This window comes from Nilaparvata lugens, chromosome 5 (assembly GCF_014356525.2).
Source record: "Nilaparvata lugens isolate BPH chromosome 5, ASM1435652v1, whole genome shotgun sequence".
NCBI lineage: Eukaryota > Metazoa > Arthropoda > Insecta > Hemiptera > Delphacidae > Nilaparvata > Nilaparvata lugens.
Window position 1 is genome coordinate 8,762,815 of NC_052508.1, and position 24,346 is coordinate 8,787,160.

General features: G+C 34.1%; 1 protein-coding gene across 1 annotated transcript in view; it reads left to right on the forward strand.

Moving 5' to 3' along the window:
• The window catches only part of LOC111048322, a 190,350-nt gene that overhangs the window by 91,286 nt on the left and 74,718 nt on the right, over positions 1-24,346 (forward strand). Inside the window, exons 2-3 of the mRNA XM_039429367.1 lie at positions 12,680-12,790; positions 17,876-18,039. Of these exons, the coding sequence (XP_039285301.1) occupies positions 12,680-12,790; positions 17,876-18,039 (275 nt within the window). The remainder of the gene's footprint in view (positions 1-12,679; positions 12,791-17,875; positions 18,040-24,346) is intronic.

Here is a 24,346-nt window from a genome sequence, read left to right on the forward strand (position 1 = left end):
CATGAAATAAAAGATAATTTGATGCTCTACAATCTCGTGATAAGCACATTCTTGTTCTATCAATTGTTGAAAATTTATGAGACTTGAAAGAGCGAAAAATGGAAGAAAATCTGGTTTTTCAAAAATGCATCACTTTAGAACATAAATATCTCGAAAAGTATAGGATTTATCTGAAATCTCTATCAGACAAATCGTGTAGGAAATTTATTAAGCTTCATTTTTATGTAGTTGATTATGTCAAAATAACCTATTGTTTCCAAGATATAAGGATGTAAGTAATAAGTGGAAAACGCAACTTTCAAACCACCCTCATCCCTTCAGCACATGATGTAAGGGTTGGGATTTTTGATATGCTCACCTCCAAACTAGTCTCAACAAAGCTGCAATGTCGAAAATTGTGCTCCAAACATTCCCTTCAAATTTAATTGTCAACTGATCTATTGTTGCTGAACAGAAAATTTCAATCTCTACACTAAAATTGCTGCAACAGTCGTAGGGAAATGCGTAAAATAGTGAGAATATACATTAAATTGAAGATAATACGATGCTCTATCAGCTCATAATCAGCACGGATTTTTTTCATCAGTGGTTCAAAAGTTATAAGGCCAAAAAGATGAAAAACTTGAAGGCAGAAGTGTTTTTTTTTTTCAAAAAATGTCTCACCTTCAAGGGCGGATATCTCAGAAACTATGAGAGATATGGAAAAAATGTGAGAGACAAAACTTGTCGGTAATTTTGTAAGCTTCAATTTTGCAGGATATATTAATGTTCATAAGATGCATAGTTTCCGAGATATATGCGAACAATTAAAAAATGGTACTTTCAAACCACCCCCACCCCTTTATCACAGGGTGTAGGGCTGAGGACTTCAGATATGTTAATCTCTAATTATCCTTGAAAAAGCTGTGGAGTTGAAAATTGTGTTCCAAACTTTTCCCTCTATACCTTTATTTGAGCATTCGTTGCCTGGACTAACATGGAAATGAAATAGATAATTATGAAAACTTGTATGAATTTTAAAGTAGGCTACGCATCTTAATTGGTTGAGTATAAATCGTTCAACAAGACATGACAAAATTGGAGTATAACTAAAAAATGTGGCAGTAACATAACCTAGATTGGACTGTTGTATAAACTAGAATTGAAACAGTTTTGGGCTTTAGCCTGTGGTCCTTCTCTAGAAGTTGTATGATTCTAAATAAATGTATAAAATAAATTTTGGTTCTGAAGTGAAGGATAAATTAGGGTAAGACTATTTTTAATAGAATGTTTTAATCGGTTGGTGGTTCTGATAATTTCGAGTCTTTTCATTCGGTATATTTATTCATTAATATTATATATTCATTCAATCATAAATCGTATAATAGGAATTTTTATATTTGGCTCAGAAATGTTTGCAGTGCTTTCTTCGAATTTATATCGTTCATCCATAGAAAGATAGCACTATCTGCTTTGTCGAATGATAGACAATGATAGCAACAATAATGCTAATCAAATACTGCCATTATAACGTGGACCTCACTATATAGATTCTGCAATTCCACTGTTGTCAGTCTACTAGAGATTGATGATGGTATAACAATCGAAACAAGTATCTCAATTTTTTCATAGATTAGTGGTTTTAGCACTATCAAGTCGATTTCATAACCATCGAATTAACTCATCACATTGCCGTCCGATTAGTTAATTTGCTGTCATGAGTTTAGCTCCGTGAGGTGACGTCATCTAATCGAGGTTAACTTTCATAGACGTACTTGCAACCGGAAGAATAACTCCAATTATTATCAACTAGCAGCAAACCAGTGCTCCGCAAGGGTCTATTTTAGAACTTGACAAACTGAAAACTCGACGTAATGAAATCTTGAAAAATTGAAAATAGACCTATAAACCCTCCTCGGTTAATTAAGTATCTTTATGGAAAATTCCAAGTTTATCAGTCCAGTAGATCAGACGTCAAACATAATTTTCCCATCCCGTACGTGTATAAGCCAGTCCTTTCCTTCATTAAGCTGTGTACACATATTCGCGCTTCCAACCCTCGTACCGCCCTCGTACCGCCCTCGTACCACCATCGAACCACAGTCGCTCCGCCCACGCACCCATCATGAACGTTACGGAAGATGTTAGATCTTCTCGCGTTCCCCGGTCGAACCACTCTTGCTCGCCGGTCGATCATCAATCGCTCTGCTGGAGTGACGTTCGGTTGCGGAGCAGAGCGAAAGTCTGTACGCACCTTTATAGTTTATAGGATAATGAAACAATATAAAAAATCTTAAAGCACCCTTTATTTAAAAAAAAAAACTTCAAAATGGTTTAACAACTAGTTTCGGTGATCACACCATCGCCAGGTTATAAAATATTACTTTCACCGAGACTAATTGTTCAACTATTTACATTTTTTTAAAATAAAGGGTGCTTCAAGATTTCTTATATTGTTTTATTAATTTAAAAAGTAGCCCATGTGAATTAAGTGTTTTTATAGGATAATTATCAACCACTAATCTAATTCGATCATTTCTGAATAGTTGATTAATTTATTACTGGTTTGTGCCTGTTGGTCCTTTCCCAATCATTTTGAAGAATAATTGTGTTTCATATATCATTGAACAAATAGATGAACTGTATTTGTACTGTAACATGTTTTCAAATTTATATAAACGGTCAATTAGTTTTCCAAAAACTAAATCACTCACTAAATCACTTCTAAATCACTTCTTCATCCATTATTGATTCATACAATAAGATCATCATCAAAATGATAGGGAGAGAAAAAATGAGTTAATCTTGTGCTATTCCTCTCCCAGATTCAGATAAGGTTACTAGATAATAATTTATTGTGATCATAATTATAGTCACTGTAGAATCCAAGGTCTATAAATCCATAGAGAAACAATAGCGTGAGTAGATATCCCATGGTATCGGGCGTTTATGTCGCAACTTTTACTGTTATCTCAAGCCGATTACTGTTGATTACTGTCGATTTTTACTGTTTTGACCGGGTAAGAGTGTATGAACGGCACAATATGAGAGACTACCAGCGTCATAAAGCTTCACAGAAAAGAACCACGTGGACTATCAGCTTGAGATAACAGTAAAAGTTGCGACATAAACGCCCTGTACCATGGGATATCTATCAAACTTATGCTATTGTTTCTCTATGGTTACACATAGTCCGAGATAGGTTAAGTCTTGTAGTTGTTCACTTCACAAGATTTACAGTAATTAATTATTTTCACAAAGTAGATTTTGAAATTTAGATGCTTCAAAACCAAACATGGAAGAAATATTTCTTCTTCTTATTCTTCTTCTTCTTCTTCTTCTTCTTCTTCTTCTCAAACCAAAACCAAACCACGATTTAGTCATGATCTACATTCTTGTTTTCATCGATTTCATTCCAGTTCTCTCTTTGGAAAAATAATTGGAAGAAAGATGGATGATGACAATTTGTCAATTGGTGATTTGAAAGGCGGTTTCTTGTGATTGGTGAACGAATCAAACAGTATCAATCGATAGACGACATTCTGTTCTTATTATGGAAGGTCATAAGTCCCTTCGCAATCTGGTTGTGTCATAAATAAGGGTTGCTTCTTGTCTAAACAACCCTGCTGACTCAGTCTATTGGGGTAACTTGATCGGTCATCATTGTAAATTGTGATCGGTTTGAAAAATAATTATGTAGATAAAAAGTTAAAGTGAAATTTTTTTCTATGTTTGGTTTTGAAGCATCTAAATTGAAAATTCACGCTGTGAAAATAATTAAGGACTGGAAATTTTGTGAAGTGAACAACTACAAGACTTAACCTATCTTGGACTATGTGCAACCTTATCTAAATTTGCGAGAGGAATAGCACAAGGTTACCTTATTTTTTCTCTTCCTATCATTTCATGACATACTGATTGTATCAATCAATCAATCAAGAAAGTTAAAAACGTTATCGAGTTGGAAAATTTAAGAGTTGATTAAGTCACCAGTTGAAAAATTTATCAGTTGAAAAAGTAGAGTATTTCATATTTTTTGAAAGTGTATTGTTTGTGTCTGAATCAGTTAAATCCACAGTTATTTAATCCATCATCTAGCTTAATAAATTCGTAACTGAGTGAGTATGGGTGATCATTTATTGAAATAATCAATAGTAATCTATTGATATTGGCCTCCAGTTTCTCATATTCTCATCTATTTTTCTTCTGTTCAGATTAATGATTATTCCATTATTTCCCTCTATTCTCTACAATTTAACATTCTCGCTCCTACTCAGATTTCGAATTCTAATTTTAATAGTTTCCTCCTACTTTCACAACTTGAAGGTCAGTTCGACATTTTCCTTCTTCTTTATCTTCATCTTCATCTTCATCTTTATCTTCTTCTTCTTTTTCTTCTCCTTCTCCCTCTTCTTCTCCTTCTTCTTCTTCTTCTTCTTCTTGTTCTTCTTCTTCTTCTTCTTCTTCTTCTTCTTCTTCTTCTTCTTCTTCTTCTTCTTCTTCTTCTTCTTCTTCTTCTCCAACTTCTTTTTCTCCATCTTCCTCATTCTTCTCCATCATCCTCTTTCTCCCACACCTCTCTCCCATTTTCCATTTTTCTCCTTGCTATTTCCTTCTCCTTTCAGCTTCCAATATCCATTGAATTTCCATTCATCGATTACTTACTGCTACATTATGTGAAGTGTCTCAGAGCTTGATACTGTATCTATAGTAACATAAATAATACATGAATATTGTATACTTGGTTTGTATATTATCTATGTAGTCTACAGTAGTCATCTGAAGGCAGTGGAATAATAGATGACAAAGTTTATGATTCGACCTGATTGTCATGGGAGCGTTCAAAGTTTTACTGCCCTTCATTTTCTTCTTCTTCTTCTTCTTCTTCTTCTTCTTCTTCTTCTTCTTCTTCTTCTTCTTCTTCTTCTTCTTCTTGTTCTTCTTCTTCTTCTTCTTCTTCTTCTTCTTCTTCTTCTTCTTCTTCTTCTCCTTCTTCTTCTTCTTCTTCTTCTTCTTCTTCTTCTTCTTCTTCCTCCTTATTCCTTCTTATTCCTTCTTCCTTCTTCCCCCTTCTCCTTCTCCTCTCGTCTTCTTATTTTTCTTCTTCTCCTTCTTCTACTTCTTCTTCTTCTTCTTCTTCTCCATTCCCCCAAATTCACCAGCAAATCTCATGCAATATTGTCAATAATATGGAAACTGTCCGCATTGTATACAAACACCCAAACAATAATAAAGAATGAAACTTATTTCGCAAGTGACGTCACCTACCTCTACTTGGTCACACTACCTACTTTATAGAATTCCTGTTACAAAACTTCTCTGGGAGTTGTTACAAAAAGGATATATGAGAAAAAGCCACATGAAATGTTAGAATGGCAATGGAGAAAGATAGCAGAACAAGTTGCCGATCCTCTGTTGTTGTCAACGCCTATTACAGACGGTAGCTGATACTGGTTTATTGACGCCAAATTGACTGTTCATTCTTGTTTGGAATAATCAATTATATTTCATTAAGCAAGAAATTATATTTTTCAATAATTTCATAATTAGTTTCAATGATTGAGATGCAATATTGTGTTATCTAATTATTAATTCTACATTGTTAAAAGACGATCTGGCAACAGAGCAAAGCGAGAAAGAGATGTGATAAATATTTCATCTATCTCTTTTTCTCTATTACATCTATCTTTATCTCGTTTTCAATTGACAAAATATTTAATCTTGATTATGATAATTCATTATGAAATCACTGGAAAATATAATTCTTGCTTAATTGACCGAACGAAGTGAGGTCTAAGATTCAAGTCGACGGTTTGGCATTTCCCTTGATATTTAAATGTTCATATATTTATTTGTTGCGCATTTACGGCTGAACGCGGAAATAGGTTTTCATTGAATTTGATAGGTATGTTCCTTTTTAAATGGCGCATCGACGTATATACGACGGAAATTTTGCATTTCAAGGATAATATAAAAGGAAAAAGGAGCCTCCTTCATACGCCAATATTAGAGTAAAAATCAGACTATAGAATTATTCATCATAAATCAGCTGACAAGTGATTACACAGATGTGTGGAGAAGCCAGTCTATCACTGTATTTGTATAAGGTCTATAGTTTCAATCAAAGACATTAAAGAGGTATGCATCTTTAAGCTGGGTTTACACAAAATGGTTATAACTTAATCCTTATAGATTCTATTAGATTGAACGGAAGTTGACAAACTCATATGTTCATCATGTGTATGATAAGTTATGTTCAATCTAATATAATCTAAAAGGATTGAGTTATTAACATTTTTTGATAAATTTGGCCCAATCGCAGCTTTAAGGTCTTTGGTTTCAATATTTTGTTTTGCAGTCATAGTATTATTATGCGTGCCCATCAGTATCAATATTCTCACATTCGAAAAAACTAATTTAATAGGTGAATAAAAATAAACAAATGAACTAAACAATGCTGGAGAAATTATAATATTTTTGATTGTAAAAAATTAATTCTCATCAGATAGGAAGATCATCACGGAACTGGATGAATTATATCATATGGAATACAAATTCAAACGTGAACTGAGTTTGTTAACATTAAAAACAGTTGACATCTGGTACTTGTGGATGAGAATACTGCGTGAGGTATACTGTTCACAGAACTACTAGTAAAATATAACTGATTTTTTTTTGAACTGGCATGAACAGTTAATATTACATCAATAAACCTGCATCAGCCACCGTCTATAGAAGGCATTGACAAGACAGAGGATCGGCAACGTTGATCTCATATCTTCCTCCACTGCCATTATAACGAGAACCTCACCATAGAGTAAGAGAAAATGAAGATTTTAAGTAGGTTCCGAACCACCAGGAAGTTATCAATCCATTTAAAAATGAGATATGAACTATGGAATGAAAAAGACTAAGAAATTGTCAAAAAACCACAGATTTATTGATACTTAGAAAGACCGGTTTCGGTTATTACACCATTGTCAATCTCTGATAAACTGGTTTATCTGGGGTTTTTTGACAATTTCTTAGTCTTTTTCATTCAATATTAATAATTACCACAATATAAACTTCTCAACTACACAAAAAGTGAAAATATGAACTAGGACAGGAAACGAACCTCTGACAAGAGAAAGACTTGGCACCAAACAAGTACCGTGCTCAAAAAAGTTGCCAAACTTTTCCAATTATGGCTCTCCTACTAAATGATTCTGACAGACTGATTCTAACAGACTATTTCCTGCTTTGTTGGGCCACTATGACTGTCAAAAACTGTTTCAGTTTTTGATAAGTTTAGGGACGGAATCGGTAGAACTGACACAGCTCCTGGAAATCGTTTTCAAATTCCAAGTTTCGTAGGGTTGAAATGATTATAATATTGCCGTGTCATGATCATTTCAGTAACAATCATGGTCGTAATCAACAAATTCCGGTGGAATTTATTGTTGGTTAACACTCTTATGCCATGTTTCTCAGTCGTTCAATAAACAACGCTATAGCTATTGATTCAATAAATTTTGATGGTTTCTTATACATGTAGAATCCATTGCTATGGAACGATTCATCTGTTCAATGAGTCTGGCAACATGTCATGATCCCAAACCGGCAACTTTCGTAAACAAACTTGGTGCCGGTTGCACAAAAGCCGGTTAAATTATAATCGTGGTTAATTTCACGAGAATCAATCAGAGAAGGCTATTCTGAAAAGACGGCTTCTGCAATTGGTTCTCATGGAATTGATCACGGTTAACATTTAACAACAGCAACAGAAAATCGTTAATCTCTACAATAATGAAGAAAAGAACTGGATATACACGTACGGGATAGGAAATCCACAATGAGGCATCATCACGTCTGAACTACTGGACTGATTAACTTGAAATTTTGCATACAGATTCTTAAATAACCAAGGATGGTTATAGGCCTATTTTCAATTCTTCAAGTTTACATTCCGTCAAGTTTTAAGATAGACCCATGCGGAGCAAAGGTTACCTGCTAGTCTATAATAATAATAAAGGAAAGAACTGGCTTATTCAAGTACGGGAAAGAAGAAATATGTTTGACCGTAAGGTTTTTAGCCCGCTTCCTATCGTGTCGTTATCTGTTATGTCGTGCCTGTTATCTATACTATAATAAAGGAAGATCTGGCTTATTCACGCACGTAATAGGAAAATTATGATTGACGCATCACCACGTCTGAACTACAGAACTGGACTGATTAACTTGAAATTTTGCATATAGATTCTTAATTAACCGAGGATGGTTATAGGCCTATTTTCAATTCTACAAGTTTTCATTACGTCAAGTTTTAAAATAGACTCTTACGTAGCTCTGGTTACCTGCTATTCATTAATGATTACAAATACACATTTTAATTGCATTGAAGAAAAATGTCATTGCTTTAATCCTCTTCCTATATACATTGGCATACAGATGGGGTTGGAAATCGGAAAAAAAATATTCATGCAACTGTCCCCAGTGAATGAAATACTTTAGATTCATTGATAGTTATAGTAAGAAATCATTTCTCCAGAAATGGAAATACTCCAGATTTATTTATAGTTATAGTATGAAATCATTTTTCTGGAAAGATTCCATTTTTTCCCTCAACGACTACTGATATCCATTCTGTGATGATGTATTAGGAAAGAATCCCAGCATTTTTCTTGCTATTTGGGAAAAACGCTTGAAGGCTCAATAAAGGGCTTAAGGGCCTAACAGAATAGGGCCTAGATACCTTGTTAGGGCAGTAGGACATAGGCAAATAGGCACACAACACGCAACGTATCAGGGTATCAACGTTTCCAGGTTCATCACCTCTTACTGAGCGTGACATATGCAATAACCTATGTCCACACGGCTTGCCTCTTGCCTCATGGGGCATGCCTCATCTCTCACATAAGTGTTTCAAGCACAGTTGCATGCCTCATGAAGTAGAAAGTCGAAAGTGGCAAGGAAGAGGCCCAAGATTTACCACCATTCTTATTCGGAACTGATGTTTTGTTTTTGGTGATTGAGAAATACTGAGAAGTTTTACAGGAAGTTTTTCTTGTTTTTCTTTTAAGAGAATTTTGGTGAAATTTTTCAGTTCGGAAATGTTTGTGGAACAGTACACAGCTCAGATGGAGTAGTTATAGTATATTTTCGAGTAGGTAGTGGATTTTTGAAACGAGAAAAATGTCAAAATCTTCGAATTCGTTGAATGGTTTGTTTTACTTCAAATTCTAAGGCCCGGATGCACAAAAGCCGGTTGAATTTTAACCGTGATTAATTTTACGAGAACCAATCAGAGAAGACCTTCTAGGAAAGACGGTTTCTCTAATTGGTTCTAGAAGACCTTCTAGGAAAGACGGTTTCTCTAATTGGTTCTAGAAGACCTTCTAGGAAAGACGGTTTCTCCAATTGGTTCTAATCACGGTTAAAATTTTACCAGCTTTTGTGCAACCGGCACTAAGGGTATTGCATGGGAATATCTTTCTCTATTATCTTTTGGAGGAGACATACGATGTTTTTCTCTTATTTCTTGATATTGAATCAATTTCTGGATACTTGTATCTTTTAAAGAATTATCTCTCATAATAGAACTAATTTTCTCACTCAATGTTGTTACGAATTTTTCCCAAATATTCAGTGATGAAATCGCTTTCTGTTTTTCGATTCTGGCAAGATAATTTCTTTGTTGTAATTTAGACACTTTGTTATATTTGTAATTAATATTAACAATATTAATTTACAATAATTAAGAATATTCACAAATTTAATACAGAGTCTAAACTACAACAAAGTTATTACATGGTGTTTCGTCATGGAAAGCAACATCAAGATTATTTCATTGCAAAACTTGAACTAATGGACATTCCTCTAATACTTTTTAAACAGGTTCAGAGTTCTTGATTCAATGATGACAAAGTGTTTCCATTATTATTTGTTTTCATTATTTTTCATCATATGAATCCTTGTAACTGAGGTGGTTGATGAATTTTATCATAAATAATTTATTTATAATTGTGATACCGGTACCACTGTACTTGGAAAAACTCCGGATATATAGTAGTTAAACAGAAACTCCGGAATATAGTTAGTCTTTTTAAAATATCCAACAAACATACACAGACAATAAGTCATCACCACATGTAATACATTTTGTTATAGAATCAGTTTTCTGTTGGACTCAATCAAGCAGGTACAGAAATACACTTACAATAATTATTGTTCATTACCAAAAGAAAAAATTAATGTCTCATAGGGTGTTTAAATCTGGATAATCAAAGTATCGTCGTGTACCTTCGTCAAAGTACCTTCAATTCGGATCTTAATCTTCCTAAATTTGAAATTTATTGTTTCAAGTGTTTGTGTTTTGTTTCAATGTGGAAATTAGTGAAGAATTGGAAAGTCGCACATATCCTTTGGACAATTTATTTCATGAAATTGGGATGAAAAAAAGTTTTGTACTGTAGTCCGACTCTTTGTCCTTAAGTTGATTGTAAATAATGGATAAATAAATAAATCCTAAAAAAATGTTGTTGTAGGAATGTTAAATTAACAAAATACAATTTGTTATCGTATCACTTCACTTCCAAGCTCAATCAAGTAGTCAATTTACGAGTACGGACTTTATTTTTACTTTCCTTGCCCTATTACCATAGGTAAGGAAAGTATTGATTTTCGAAAAAAATTAAGGTACCCCAATTTCTAAATTTCTGTACGTTTCAAGGTCCCCTGAGTCCAAAAAAGTGGTTTTTGGGTATTGGTCTGTATGTGTGTGTCTGTGTGTGTATGAGTGTATGTGCATCTGTGTACACGATATCTCATCAGCCAATTAACGGAACGACTTTAAATCTGGAACTTAAGGTTCTTACACTATAAGGATCCGACACGAACAATTTCAATCAAATGCAATTCAAGATGGCGGCTGAAATGGCGAAAATGTTGTCAAAAACAGGGTTTTTCTTGATTTTTTCGAAAATGGCTTCAACGATTTTTGATCAAATTTATACCTAAAATAGTTATCAATAAGCTCTATCAACTGCCACAAGTCCCATATCTGTAAAAATTTCAGGAGCTCCGCTCCATCTATGCAAAGTTTGATTTTTCCCAATTATCAGGCTTTAGATACAATTTGAACAAAAAATTCCAAGTGGAATGATTGAGCATGAAAATCTCTACAATTAATGTTAAGTAACATTTCCACCTAAAATTTAAAATGAGATCGAAATCCGTGAAAATGTTATTATTTCAATTGCAAACTGTTGGCAACTGTTGATTCTATTAAATCATTCACTATGAAGAGATAGCAAACTTCGTGTGTCTCCAACGTTATTGTCCTATCACCAGCTGGCTTGGATCTTTGAATAGTAGACTTGAGATGCGCGGGAACACTAGCATCAGGTGATACATTTTCATAACGGCAAGGAAAGTTGTGTGAGTGCGCCACACCAGATTTTTCAATTATGTTAAATCCTCATTCACTTTGAAATACAACGTTCAAAAATCGATGTGGGCTTTACACACCACGTACGTTCGACTAAATTTGTACTCATCATCGACAGTAATGTGTGTGTTTATCCAAGAATTGAAAATAGGCCTATAACCATCCTCGGTTAGTTAAGAATCTATAATCATGCAGAATTTCAAGTTCATCAGTTCAGTAGTTCAGACGTGATGTGTATTAGCAATATTATGCGCTTTCTTACTCTTTTATAATCACTGTGAAATCATAAAACAAATTATTATTCTACTCGCGGGTCAGAGTGACTATGTTATCAGACAATGACGATCGACCAATGAGGTTGCTGCTTGGGAGGAAGTGAACTGCAACAAAATGGCGGCTTGCATGTGATTGGTCGAAGCTTCTCGACCAATAAACTGGTGTTTTGTGAATGAGAATTTTTTGAATAACGTCATGAAGGTTCACAAACCAGCTTTGAAATGTCTTTCTGCTTTGGTGGGCAGGAAAATAATTCCACTAACTATTATGGCAATGTTTGAACAATGTAAGAGAATCATTGGATACTCTAGTAAGAAAAATTGTATTTTATTTTAGAATGGTATAATAAGCGCTATCCCCTTTGTTGAATGATAGAAAAGGATAGCAATACCATTGTTATTCTAACAATGCCATTATAATTTGGACCTCACTAACTCCTTCGAGTGCCTCAATGCATTTTATTAGTCAACAAGGTATCGATACTATAAGGAGGTCCACGTTATAATGGCAGTGGAGATCAACGTTGCCGTTGCTTCTGTCTTGTCAATGCCTTCTATAGACGGTAGCTGATACAGGTTTATTGATGTAATATTTACTGTTCATTCTCGTTTAAAATAACCAATTATATTTTATCAAGTAAGAAATTATATTTCTGAATAATTTCAAATTTTATTTCCATAATTAAGATGAAATATTTTGTTGATTAATTATTAATTATTAATTCTACATTGCTAGAAGACGATCTGGCAACAGAGCAAAGCGAGGAAGATAGCGCCATCCGATTTTTTGAATGTTAGACAAGGATAGCAATATCATTGCTAATCAAACACTGCCATTATAACGTGGACCTCACTATAGTATAATAGTATGAGAAATATAATAGTTTAATAGAAGTTAGTGATGAATGAATGATTGGTGATTGATTGATTGATTGATTGATTGATTGATTGATTGATTGATTGATTGATTGATTGATTGATTGATTGATTGTTTTAGATTGAGAGACGAGCTCCATTTTCGAAGGTGGCCATTAGAAGGCTGGAGTTCATGAATAAAGTGGACTCACCTTCAGCCACAGGTTGGGACTCCGTTCTCCCATTGGCTATGGTAAGTGGATCCACATTTCCAACTAAAAGATTATCTGAATACTATAGTATATTCTTATCTTTATCCTATTAAAGTGCTGTTGTAATGAGCGGCTCAATTTGTTTGTTTGTTTTCAATAGCTTCCTATCCTATACTATTAAACGAGCAACTTTTTTTATATGTTTAGATGTTTGGATGCTTAGATGTTTATTTATGTTTGTATTTCCCTGGATCTAGAAAACGGCTCTAACGATTTTCACGAAATTTAGAACAAAATAGATTTATGATATGAAGATTCGATTGCACTGAGTCTCAACCCTTGGATAACTCGCTGAAGGACATTGAAAGGATAATTATTATACATCCTTGGAAAAACAGCTGGAAATTTTGTCGTCTGTCGATACCGTGATGGAAGAGAGTGAACAAGTGCATGTGTGTTAGATCATCCAGCTGATCTCACGAGAAAAAAAATCCAGCAATAGAAACTTATTTTCGTTTATTTCTCCTTGTTTAGAAAACACGTTCACTTCAGAAAGTCCAAAATAGTAACCAGATGCTGTTAGTGATACATAGTATATTAACAAATATTGTAGCAAACATAGTATATAATTCTAAATCGAATTCATAGTATATCTATTTGTAATTGATGATGTGTTTTTTTTTTGAAGTGTGAATAAATTGTAAATTGAATGAGTGATAGTAGCTTAACCTTGATTTTGAGTATAAATTTGAAAAGGGACAGTTTTGGGCATAAGCCTGTTGTGCCTCCTCATATTACTGTAAAAATAATTATTGTACAACTGAAAAAATGAATAAATAAATATAAACTATAAATTCAATCTTTCGTTACAAACTTTCTATGGTTTTACACTCCAGAGCAAAGCTCGGTACCCCGATATTAGACTCTTATCAGAGTATAGGAATTGTCAAAATTGATAACACATACGGCAACACAAAAATGGAGAAGAAAATCGCACAAAGGAACCCTCTGTACACACCAACTCTGCCCTGGTATAGAACACTCCAACCATCAATAAGGTCTTTAACTCCTTCTCAAAAATATGGACATCATCACAATTATTTTTTCCTACAGTTACCTTGAAAAGTGGCCATTCCTGCACTGGTTACAGAACGCAAAGAATCACTTATCCGCTCTAGTGCGGGAAAAAATTTTTCTGCACTCCAGATTTGCAACATGGCAACACAAAATAGTTGGTGGGTTATATGGAGGATTAGTGCACGAAAACAGAAATTAAGCTGGTAACAATGACTGTGGTTAGATTTAGATGAGAATCATTTCAATGGCTACCCTACATTTATGATAAAATCCCAATCTAGAAATCCAAAACAAGAATAATGTTCATCTAAATCATAATTAAATAATAACTTCTCATCATTTAATAATAAATAATGTTTATTTTCTATTGACAGTAATAATTATTTCAACTCCAAGCAATGAGAAATGTAGCAAACACACATTTTGAAATTCGAATTTTCAGGTTAAATAATTACCATTCGAAATCCATGTCAATAAAATAACATTAGAATATACTACAATAAAATATTTTCTGTTGTCTATGTTATTTTATAAATATTTTTTAGTTTACTTATAGTATTTTTCGGTAATTCTAGTTAATCATATTTCTGAATATCTGAATACTGTTTTTAGCTGGATGAAAGAGCGAAGTTAGGTACGATTCTTCCCGCTAGGTCGCGCGCTTGTCGGTTCAGCCATTTTGCAGTCATTCAAACCAGCTTTTGGCATGATTTTGAATGCGAATTTTTTGTTTTATCTGTATTTTTTCTGATTCTTGAATGAATAAAAATGAGAACTTTGGCTAAGAATTTTCAACTTCAATTGGATTATTAATTTTTAATTGAATTAAGGTTGTTATTAATAACAGCATCACACACACAAACATTTGATGGATTTCAGCCATCATTTTATCCATAATTACCCACTTTTCATATTCAATGGTAACTGTAGGAAAAATTTAATGTGAAATACGTGCGCAAAGTTCCTCTGCTGCACTCAAGAAGCCATTCCGCCCTCGCCTACGGCTCAGGCATAAACGTTTCTTTCGGTGCAGCAAACTGTCACTTTGCGCACTAGTTGCACAAATATTTATAATATCATCAGAGAGCTTTCTAATGAATTCAAGGCCCATGAAGGTTGGATTTTTTCAAAAAGAGCTGTTCTGTGATACAGCGAAACATAGTCCCCTCTATTTCTTGAATTGTATCTATGTGTATAAAGCATTCGTAGACGAAGTCTTCCTTTTAACAAAAATCAAAGGATCTAGCCTTCATCTCATAGAATCTCATGTTGTTTCTGTGCAGACTGTTCTATAATATAAGAGGTAACTATTTTTGTTCTAGCAAATACAAAATAGTACAGCAACTGTATACTATGTACAGACACACAATTTCAAAGATATAATTTCAAATAGTGAAGCCACCTATAAATTCACCAACCAAGCTGTAAAACTATCATTGTTAACTGTGAGATAATTTTGAAATTCCAATGCAGTTCACAAATGTTTCTAAATAGTGGCTTCACCCTGGCCCAGTTCCTCCACCACTGCTGAAACTGCCGGAATATAAATAAAATTATTGCAAGGTATCATGCAATGTTATAGAAGCCCTCAGTTCTCTCTGCCGATCATTTATCTTGTTCGGGGTTATTTGAGACGTCTGCTCTATGATGAGATTCACTTTAAACCGTCAGGATTAGTTGAATGAGAAGTTTTAGTGCTACTTATGAGCAATTCTGTCAGATTTGGAACCTTTTAATTTGAGGCGAGATTCACATGAATCTGTCAGAATTAGTTCGATGAGAAGTTTTAGTGATATATATGAATAATTCCGACTGATTTTGAGCCTTTCCTTTGTAGTGATATTCACTTTAACCTGTCACCTTTAATTAAATGCATAGCTCTGGTGTTATTCGGAAGAAATACTGTCAGTTTGAGGTGAGACTTAGCTGAAACTTTGTTGCTCTAGTTTCAAACTATAGTGAGGTCCACGTTATAATGGCAGTGGAGAAAGATAGGGGACCAACGTTGCAGATCCTTTGTCTTGTCAATGCCTTCTATAGACGGTAGCTGATGCAGGTTTATTGAAGTGAAATCAACTGTTCATTCTCGTTTAAAATAATCAATTATATTCTATCAAGCAAGAAAATGTATTTTTAAATTATTTCATAATTGAGATTTTGTTAATTAATTGTTATCTGGCAACAGAGCAAAGCGAGAAAAGGATAGCGCTATCCGCTTTGTTGAATGATAGATAAGGATAGCAATACCATCGCTTTTACTTGTTTTTTTCTCTCGAATTCTCTCTCTGTCCTATTCTTTTTTACCCCATATTCACTCTCTTTCTCTTCTGTGTTTCCTATCTTTCGAAGCCACCTCTTCCTCTCCACTATTCGACTGTGTCTCCCATCCACTGTCTCCACCTTCACACCAGCTGAACTCTGCTTTCAACAAATATTATTCCATCGTTATCATCAATCAAAGTATTGATACCTTGTTCATAAATGAAAATGACTCCTATTCGTGGAGAAAGTCCAGTAACATACTGTACTTTCTGTGAGTAGTACCTTGTTCACTTGTAACTTGTCATTTTATACTTTTGTGAATATTTTGTATGAACTTCGAGTTTGATAAAATTCATTGAAGCACTCGAAGAAACTTGAAATTTCTTGTTCAAATTCCACATACCTCTTAACCCTTTCTAATACTCTACTCTCCATAATTATTTTCACACTGTTTACGTATTTCCTCTTCACCCTACTCTTCATTCACATCGTCTTCTCGCTTCATCATTGTTTTCATTGTCTCTCACTTTATCCTTATCCTGTCTACCTCTTACAATCTCCATCCTTTATCCTATCCTGTATCATATATCTCCTCTTCTTAACGTTTGTTTTTTCCTATAGGGCTGGTGCTCATGTCAGTTGGAATAATACAGTAGTTTAAAAATTGTACAATTAATAAACTGATGGAATAGTATCTTACGTCACATGGACGGGAAGGGGCCTTTTATAGGCGAGAATGATGTTTCTAGTCGAGGCGTAAGTCAAGGCTAGAATTTCATTTGAGCACTGCAAAAGACATTCACGTCCAAGTAACATACACTGTTTTTTGTCATAATGATCTAAAGAAGAACAATAATTGAGAAATAAAAAACATTACCTGCTTGTGCTGAAGCTACTACATGCATTCTATAAACATAACCTAGTTCACAAATTCCGAATCAGGAATTTTGTGGAAGTTGACAAAACTTCCACCTGGAGCGCTGAAAGTGTTTCTTTGTAGCAGTTTTTCTGTTCCTATTTCAGAACTAGAAAACATACTCGACTGTAAAGGAAACATTACAGTAGAGTATGCTGTAATGAGAATGATGTGTTTATTTGTTCTGCAAGCAGCTGTTTACCGGTTTTATTTCATGCATGGAAAACAGCTGAGATTGAACGACTATGACAAAAATATTATTGCAAAAACAGTACAAAGATGTGACAATCAGAAAAAACAATAATTATTTTTCTAAATATCTATATCATCTATCTGTAAAATACGGCTGGAGGTGAAGAACTACTGGCATAAGTGAAACACTTGTTCGCCAGTAGGAGTAGAGACGTAACTGTTTCTAAATCTTAAGCTAATAATTTGAAATGGAATCTTAAATACCCTCTCATCTTATCTACTTGTACCCTCTGTTCACTGTACTGTGTCTAGCCAGTCTTTTGTGTTGTTGTTGTAGTGTGTGGAAGATCCGCGAGTGGCGCTACTGCACCTGAACACTGTGCTGTCGAGCACAATATTCAATAACAGAGAAATATTGCAATGTATTTTATTATATTCTTGATTCCTGTACTCCATTTAGCCCTTGTCCACAGTACTGTATCTAGCAAGCTCTTATATTTTGTTGTTGTAGTGCATGAAAGATCCGCGAAAGGCGCTACTGCACCAGAGCACTGTGCTGTCATGCACAATATTCAATAACAGAGAAAATATTGCATTATATTTATATTCTTGATTTCTGTACTCCATTTAGCCTTTGTACACAGTACTGTATCTAGCCAGCTCTTGTATTTTGTTGTAGTGCGTGGAAGATCCGCGAGTGGCGCTAGCGCACCTGCGCATTGTTCTGCCGAGCGACCCAACCTGGAGGGACACCAACTATCAGCGGCTTGTCGATATTCAGCGCTCGCTAAACGCCAATGCCTCCTCAACTCCAGCTCAAACTCCGAATCAAACAGGCAACAGGTGGGCTAAATGTGTGACGTCACACCTCATTCATTTTCTCAGCTTAGTAAGTCGTTAGTCTGCTTAGTAAGTTCTTAGTGCGCCTAGTAAGTCCTTTCTGTGCTTAGTATACGGTCGACGAAGGATCTGTTTCATACACTTGAACTTAGTTACCATTATTATCAACTAGCAGGTAACCCGTGCTCCGCAAAGTTCTTTTGTACAACTTGACAAACTGAAAACTTGACTGAGTGGAATCTTTTAAAATTTGAAATAGGCCTATAACCATCCCCGGTTAGTTAAATATCTATATACAAACTTTCAAGTTAATCATTAGAGTAGTTCAGACGTGATGATGCGTCATTTGTGAATTTCCTATCCAGTTCTTTTTTCATTATAGTATTGATTTCATACAGAATATATCGTTGAACCTATGAACCTAGCAATAGAAAGAGGATTTGAACAGGAAAATTGGGAATTGGTCATGATTGTGGCACAACATTCAATATTTGTAGGTTAACATACATCAATAACATCTCAGCTTGCTTGATATTTGAGAAATTGAATGAGTAAGCTCAACTTAACAACTTGACATTGCATGACAAATTCTGATACGATATGTTTCACATGTTGAAACAATGTGTATCACATTTTGATACACTGTGTATCAAATCTCGATACAATGTGTTGAAGTATTCACGAAAACAGAAGTTTTCTTCAAAGCGAAGAAATTCTTATCTGATAGTGAGCTTGACCCAACAACTTGACATTGCATGAATAATTTTGTTACAATGTGTATCACATGCTGATTGGATGTGTATCACATTTTGATACACTTTGAATCACATTTTGATACACTGTGTATCAAATTTTGATACAATGTGTTGGAGAATTCACGAAAACAGAAGTTTTATTTAAAGCAGAGTAATCCTTATCTCAGGATCTTTGTAGTTCCTAATGAGCCTGGGTTTATGTAATACTGTACCAGTACTAGATTCCTGAATTTTCTCAACTCTACTCTCTCAACTGAGGGTTAAGTGAAAGAGAGGGCCGGCTGCGCCCCAACTTCACCATCCCAGGTTTTTTAATAAAGACAGTTAATCAATCAATAACTATTATCAAACTAAAATCCAAATTAAATGCTGTAATTCACCCCGAAGACTTCTGCTACTGCAAATATTGACAACAGGGAAAAAGCTTGATGGAAATTCAATATTATCAATATTTGCAGTAGCAGAAGTCATCGGGGTGAATTGCAGCATTAAATTTGTATTTTCGTTTAATAATATTCATTGCATTGATTCATTAGCATTTGAATAATTGCAATATCTCAGTATTTTCATCTGATTTTCATCTCAGACACATTTGATGGAATAGAGTGTTCACTGAACATTTCCTGAAACAAAAGTTTTTTTTCAAAGCAGAATAATTCTTTTCTTGGAGTTGTTGCAATCCTAATCAACCTGGGTTTATGTAATACTGTACTATTATTAGAGTGCTGTATCTATTTGACCCACTCTTTGGAATTAGAAAGAACAGGTTTTGAGCTGGGATTATTTTTTTAATCTTGATTCTATTTATCATTATAATTTTCACAAGAATGGGAGAGAAAAACTTAGGAACTAAGGAGAAACCTTGTACTTCTTATCTCCCAAATTAAGATAATATTTCAAAAGTCCGAAATGAGGTTATGTTTCCACTTCTCTCAAATTAAGTCTTTTTTCATTCAAAAACAACAGAAAACAAGAATTTTGAATTTTGACGGTTGAGATACTGGATAGAAAACAAAAAAATATTCAACCCTATTTGAATCAGAGACATGTGAATTTAGATCCATGAGACGATTGTGCTAGCGATATACCTGATTCGATAACTTTCCAATGGAAATAAGCTGATGAACAAATTTTGAGCCATGATCGGGATTGAAACTAACCTGATTCCTCCGCCTGAGGAGTTGAGTGAACTGGACTATTTGCAAATAATTTTACCAAGTGACGTTGAATGGAGAACTGACTGCTATCTGAGACTAATCGACCTTCAGAGAGTCAGTGGATATGTTACACGCAAAAGGTAAGTCTTAAATGAATAATTCCTGATTAAGTTACAAATATTTACTGTTTACTTATTGAATCTTTGTAACATTGTATCTTTTGACAAAGATACACAGTTTCAAAACTACAACAATCATCTTGAATCTATAGTGAGGTCCACGTTATAATGGCAGTGTTTGATTGGCAATGGTACTGCTATCCTTGTCTATCATTCAACAAAGCGGATAGCACTATCTCTTTCTCGCTTTGCTCTGTTGTCAGATCGTCTTTCAACAATGTAGAATTGATAATTAAGTAACAAAATATTTCATCCTAATTATGAAAATTCATTGTGAAATTTTTGGAAAATATAATTTCTTGCTTAATAAAATATAGTTGAATATTTGAAACAAGAGTAAACAGTTAATATTACATCAATAAACCTGTATCAGCTGCCGTCTATAGAAGGCATTGACAAAAAAAAGGATCTGCAACGTTGATCTCCTATCTTTCTCCACTGCCATTATAACGTGGACCTCACTATAGCCTATAGTAATGAAAAAAAACATCAATTCACTGTTATTGACGATAAAGTAGCTTCCTAGTGTTTTGGAACCCACCTTTATCTGTAGGTATGCCTTAAATTAGTCAAGCACAAGTATGGGTCCCATGTGGCATCATACTCAGCCAATGAAAGTGATAAAGATAGAATCTAATAATTTCAACTAAATTAAGAGTAAGCCAACATATTAGAGAGATAACTCGTTCAAAAGCTCGCTCATAATGCATTGTTAGACATCAGCATTGGAGTATTCACTCCAATTATAATACTATAATATGCTGTTTCATATAAGGAAGTGAATGATGAATTCTTTAAAAGGTAAAAAGCCGAGACCCTTTCCCGAGATTTACTCAGAATCGTGTCTTGGAACGTTTTTTTTTTTTTCATAGAAATTCAGTAAATGTTTGAATTGAAGTTAGGTAATACCGTATACAGGTATAGCTAATTATAATATGACGCCCACAACCTTCATATGCAATATCACTATGTTTCAAATTTCAAGCCAATTTCCTATTAACTCAAGCCGATAACTGTCGACTACTGTCTATTATTACTCTTTTGGCCGGGTGAGAGCACAGTATGAGACTACCAGCGTCACATAGCTTCACTAAAAAGAACTTCTAGGACAATCGGCTTGAGTTAACATTGAAAATTTGAGCATAAACGCCCTATACCATAGGATATCTTCTTGCTATGTTTCCTCCATGGTTTCACGATAGTCTAGTGTGTACATATCTTACCATCAGCTGTTTAACAAGTCATTCAAATGATTAGACAGCTGTTCTATCCATAACTGACATGTAATCAGCTGTTTCAACTGAAGCTGACATGTTGACATGTTCAGTTTTGACATGATGGACTCAATAAATGTGTAGGAACCATTATTATGCAAAATTTCGCCTACAAACTTTCCAGACATGCAATTTTTACTGCATAGGGTACGCCGTTTCCTGATGAGGCTTCATTTTTAATGTTTTTCACGCTCTTTCAACCCATCAAATCATACTAAACTCTGTATGTCTTCCTCTCACTCTAAATTATCAGTATTGGTTGTATGGAAAGCATTGATGTAATTTATGGGAAATGCTAACAGTTCAAAGTGGATCTCACAATGAATAACGTTCAGCTTCTCTCTCCCATAGTGCTCCTATTATGGAAAATTTTTTCCTCCAAATTTTTTCTCTACTATGCATTTTGTTGTACGATTTTTTCTACATTCCTCTTTTTGCGAGTCTATTCTAGCTTTTCTTATTCCGGATTTCATTCATTGTGAGAAATGCTGTACAGATAAATTTATCCTATTCTGGAATACTATAACTGTAAAAAAATCACTCCGCTTATATGGGCTACACGATTCAAATAAAAACAGTATAAAAATTTTTGATACACTTTTATTGAAAACTTTAAAATATTTCAACAACTAGTTTCGACCTTATGTCATTTTCAAGTGAAAATCTTAACATTTTAACTTGAAAATGACCTATGGTCGAAACTGGTCGTTAAAACAGTTTAGAGTTTTTAATAGAAGGGTACTAAAAGTTTTTATATTGTATTAATTTATAACTGTAATCTGTAATCACTAACATTGTATTGAATGGTGATTGGTTTCTGCAGACAATATCGAGCTGGGCCTTGAAATTTTCAACGTTTCTCAAATTTGAAATATTCATTACTCTATTTTGAAAAACCTAATTGTTATCCTCGAATTGTAAAGCTATATTATAAAATTTATAAAAAAAAATAAATCCTATGAAGTGTATCGTCCTATGAATTATAAAATCTATCAATGGCCGGTTTCCGAGCTCAAGATTTAACTGAATTCTAGACTTTAAACAGCTGAAGTCAGAAAATTGGTTTTCCGAAACGAGGCGTAGTCGCAGTTTTTATTACAATCTTTATTTTCTCATTTCTATCATTGTAAACGTTTTCCCTGACAAAAAAAAACATTCCTAAATAATTCTGGAAGGCTGAAACGTTACACTATTTTCTCTTTATTTTATTCTGTGTTGAATTCTCCAGTTTCTCGAAATTTAATTTGAACGTTTTACATTAATTTTTACATTTTTTAATTACTGAATACCAAATTCGTTGTCCGTCTGTTTGTATGTTCTACAATAACTTCAGAAATAATTGATCAATCAGCTTCAAAGTTTGAAGACATATTCTTCGAAACTTTTTTCAAGTCAAGTTTCTTGAACAACGAAATCAACTCACTCCTTCGCCATTTCTTAGGATATAACAGATAACATTAAAAGTGCATAAGAAAAAAATTGTTGTCATTTATCATTTAATGTCGTTTGCACAGTGACAGTTCGAACTAATTTTCATTTTAAACTGGATTAAATCCATATCAAGTCTCATTTGTTATGATTTGGTTAATTTTTAGTTTAAGCCACCAGCTGATTAAATTCAGTTTAAGCTTAGACTGTGCTAACGGCCCTTAGTCAGTTGATCAATTTTCATAACGGCAAGGAAAGTTGTGTGATGCACCACACCAGATTTTTACAAAATAGTTTGGAGAGCATGCTCATTTGAATTGTCCCGCTGCAATCAGTTGTTTCCGTTTTGCTATAATGCCAACAATACAACAGCAAAATATTGTGAATTTTCCTCATGTCTACTGTGTAAAAGTCCTGTACTCAAATAATAAGTAGAGAACTGGATAGACTCCGGAGTTTAGAAGATAAAATCGTGACTCAGAAAGTCGAATTAGACCCGAGAGCTTATTTGAGTCCTGGACTCTGTAAGTCCTAAACTTATAGATCCCGAGCTCGGAAACCGGCCCTATAAATTCATAATATCATAAGAATTATAAGATAATCATGATATATTGATTTGAGTTGATTCATTTCAAGTGATTTGATGGAACGTCTTTACTATGAGATCAAAAGCAGCAATTCTCAGATCAGTGTTTTGAAATTAGCGGTAAATTTAATTTCTACAAAGATGGCGCGGTCTCGATGTACTCAAGTTGGTCATGGAGCCATGTAAAATGCATGTTTTGATTGGAAGCCACCTACCATTCTGTATAGGACTATTTTGTGCTATGGTATTGGTATTGTGTCTTTCCATTTTTGCCAAATATGTAGCTTATTGTGTGGTGTATTAGTATTTTTTGTGTCTGGATGTCTTCCAATCAATTCATATTAATAGTTTGATAGTTTTTGTTATCTTAGCCCAATAGCAATTCGAATGTAAAATAAATACTAAAATGGAGTCAGAAGTAAGTACCAGATCACATAACCTAAAAATCAGTAGGGCCTATTTCAAAATAGTTATTTGTGCAACTAGTGCGCAAAGTGACACTTTGCTGCACCGAAAGAAACGTTTACGCACGAGCCGTAGGCGAGTGCGGAATGATGGTTTCTTGAGTGCAGCAAAGGAACTTTGCGCACGTATTTCACATTAAATTTTTCCTACAGTTACCATTGAATGTAAAAAATAGGTAATTAAAGGTAAAAATGGCTCATAATTCATCAACTTTTTGTGAGTGTTATATTGTGGCACTTTTGCACAATAAATTGTGTGACAATTGCTGATAATGAAGTATTGCAATCATTACACACAGAAATGTTCAGAAGTTAATGGAAATAACAATAGACTTGTCAGAGACATTTCAGAAGTATTATCCAGGAGTCAATTATTTTTATCTCATCTACAAAAAATCATAAAATAGTACTATAATGACGATTATAATAACAAAATAATATGATTGATGTTGGAAAATAATTCCTTT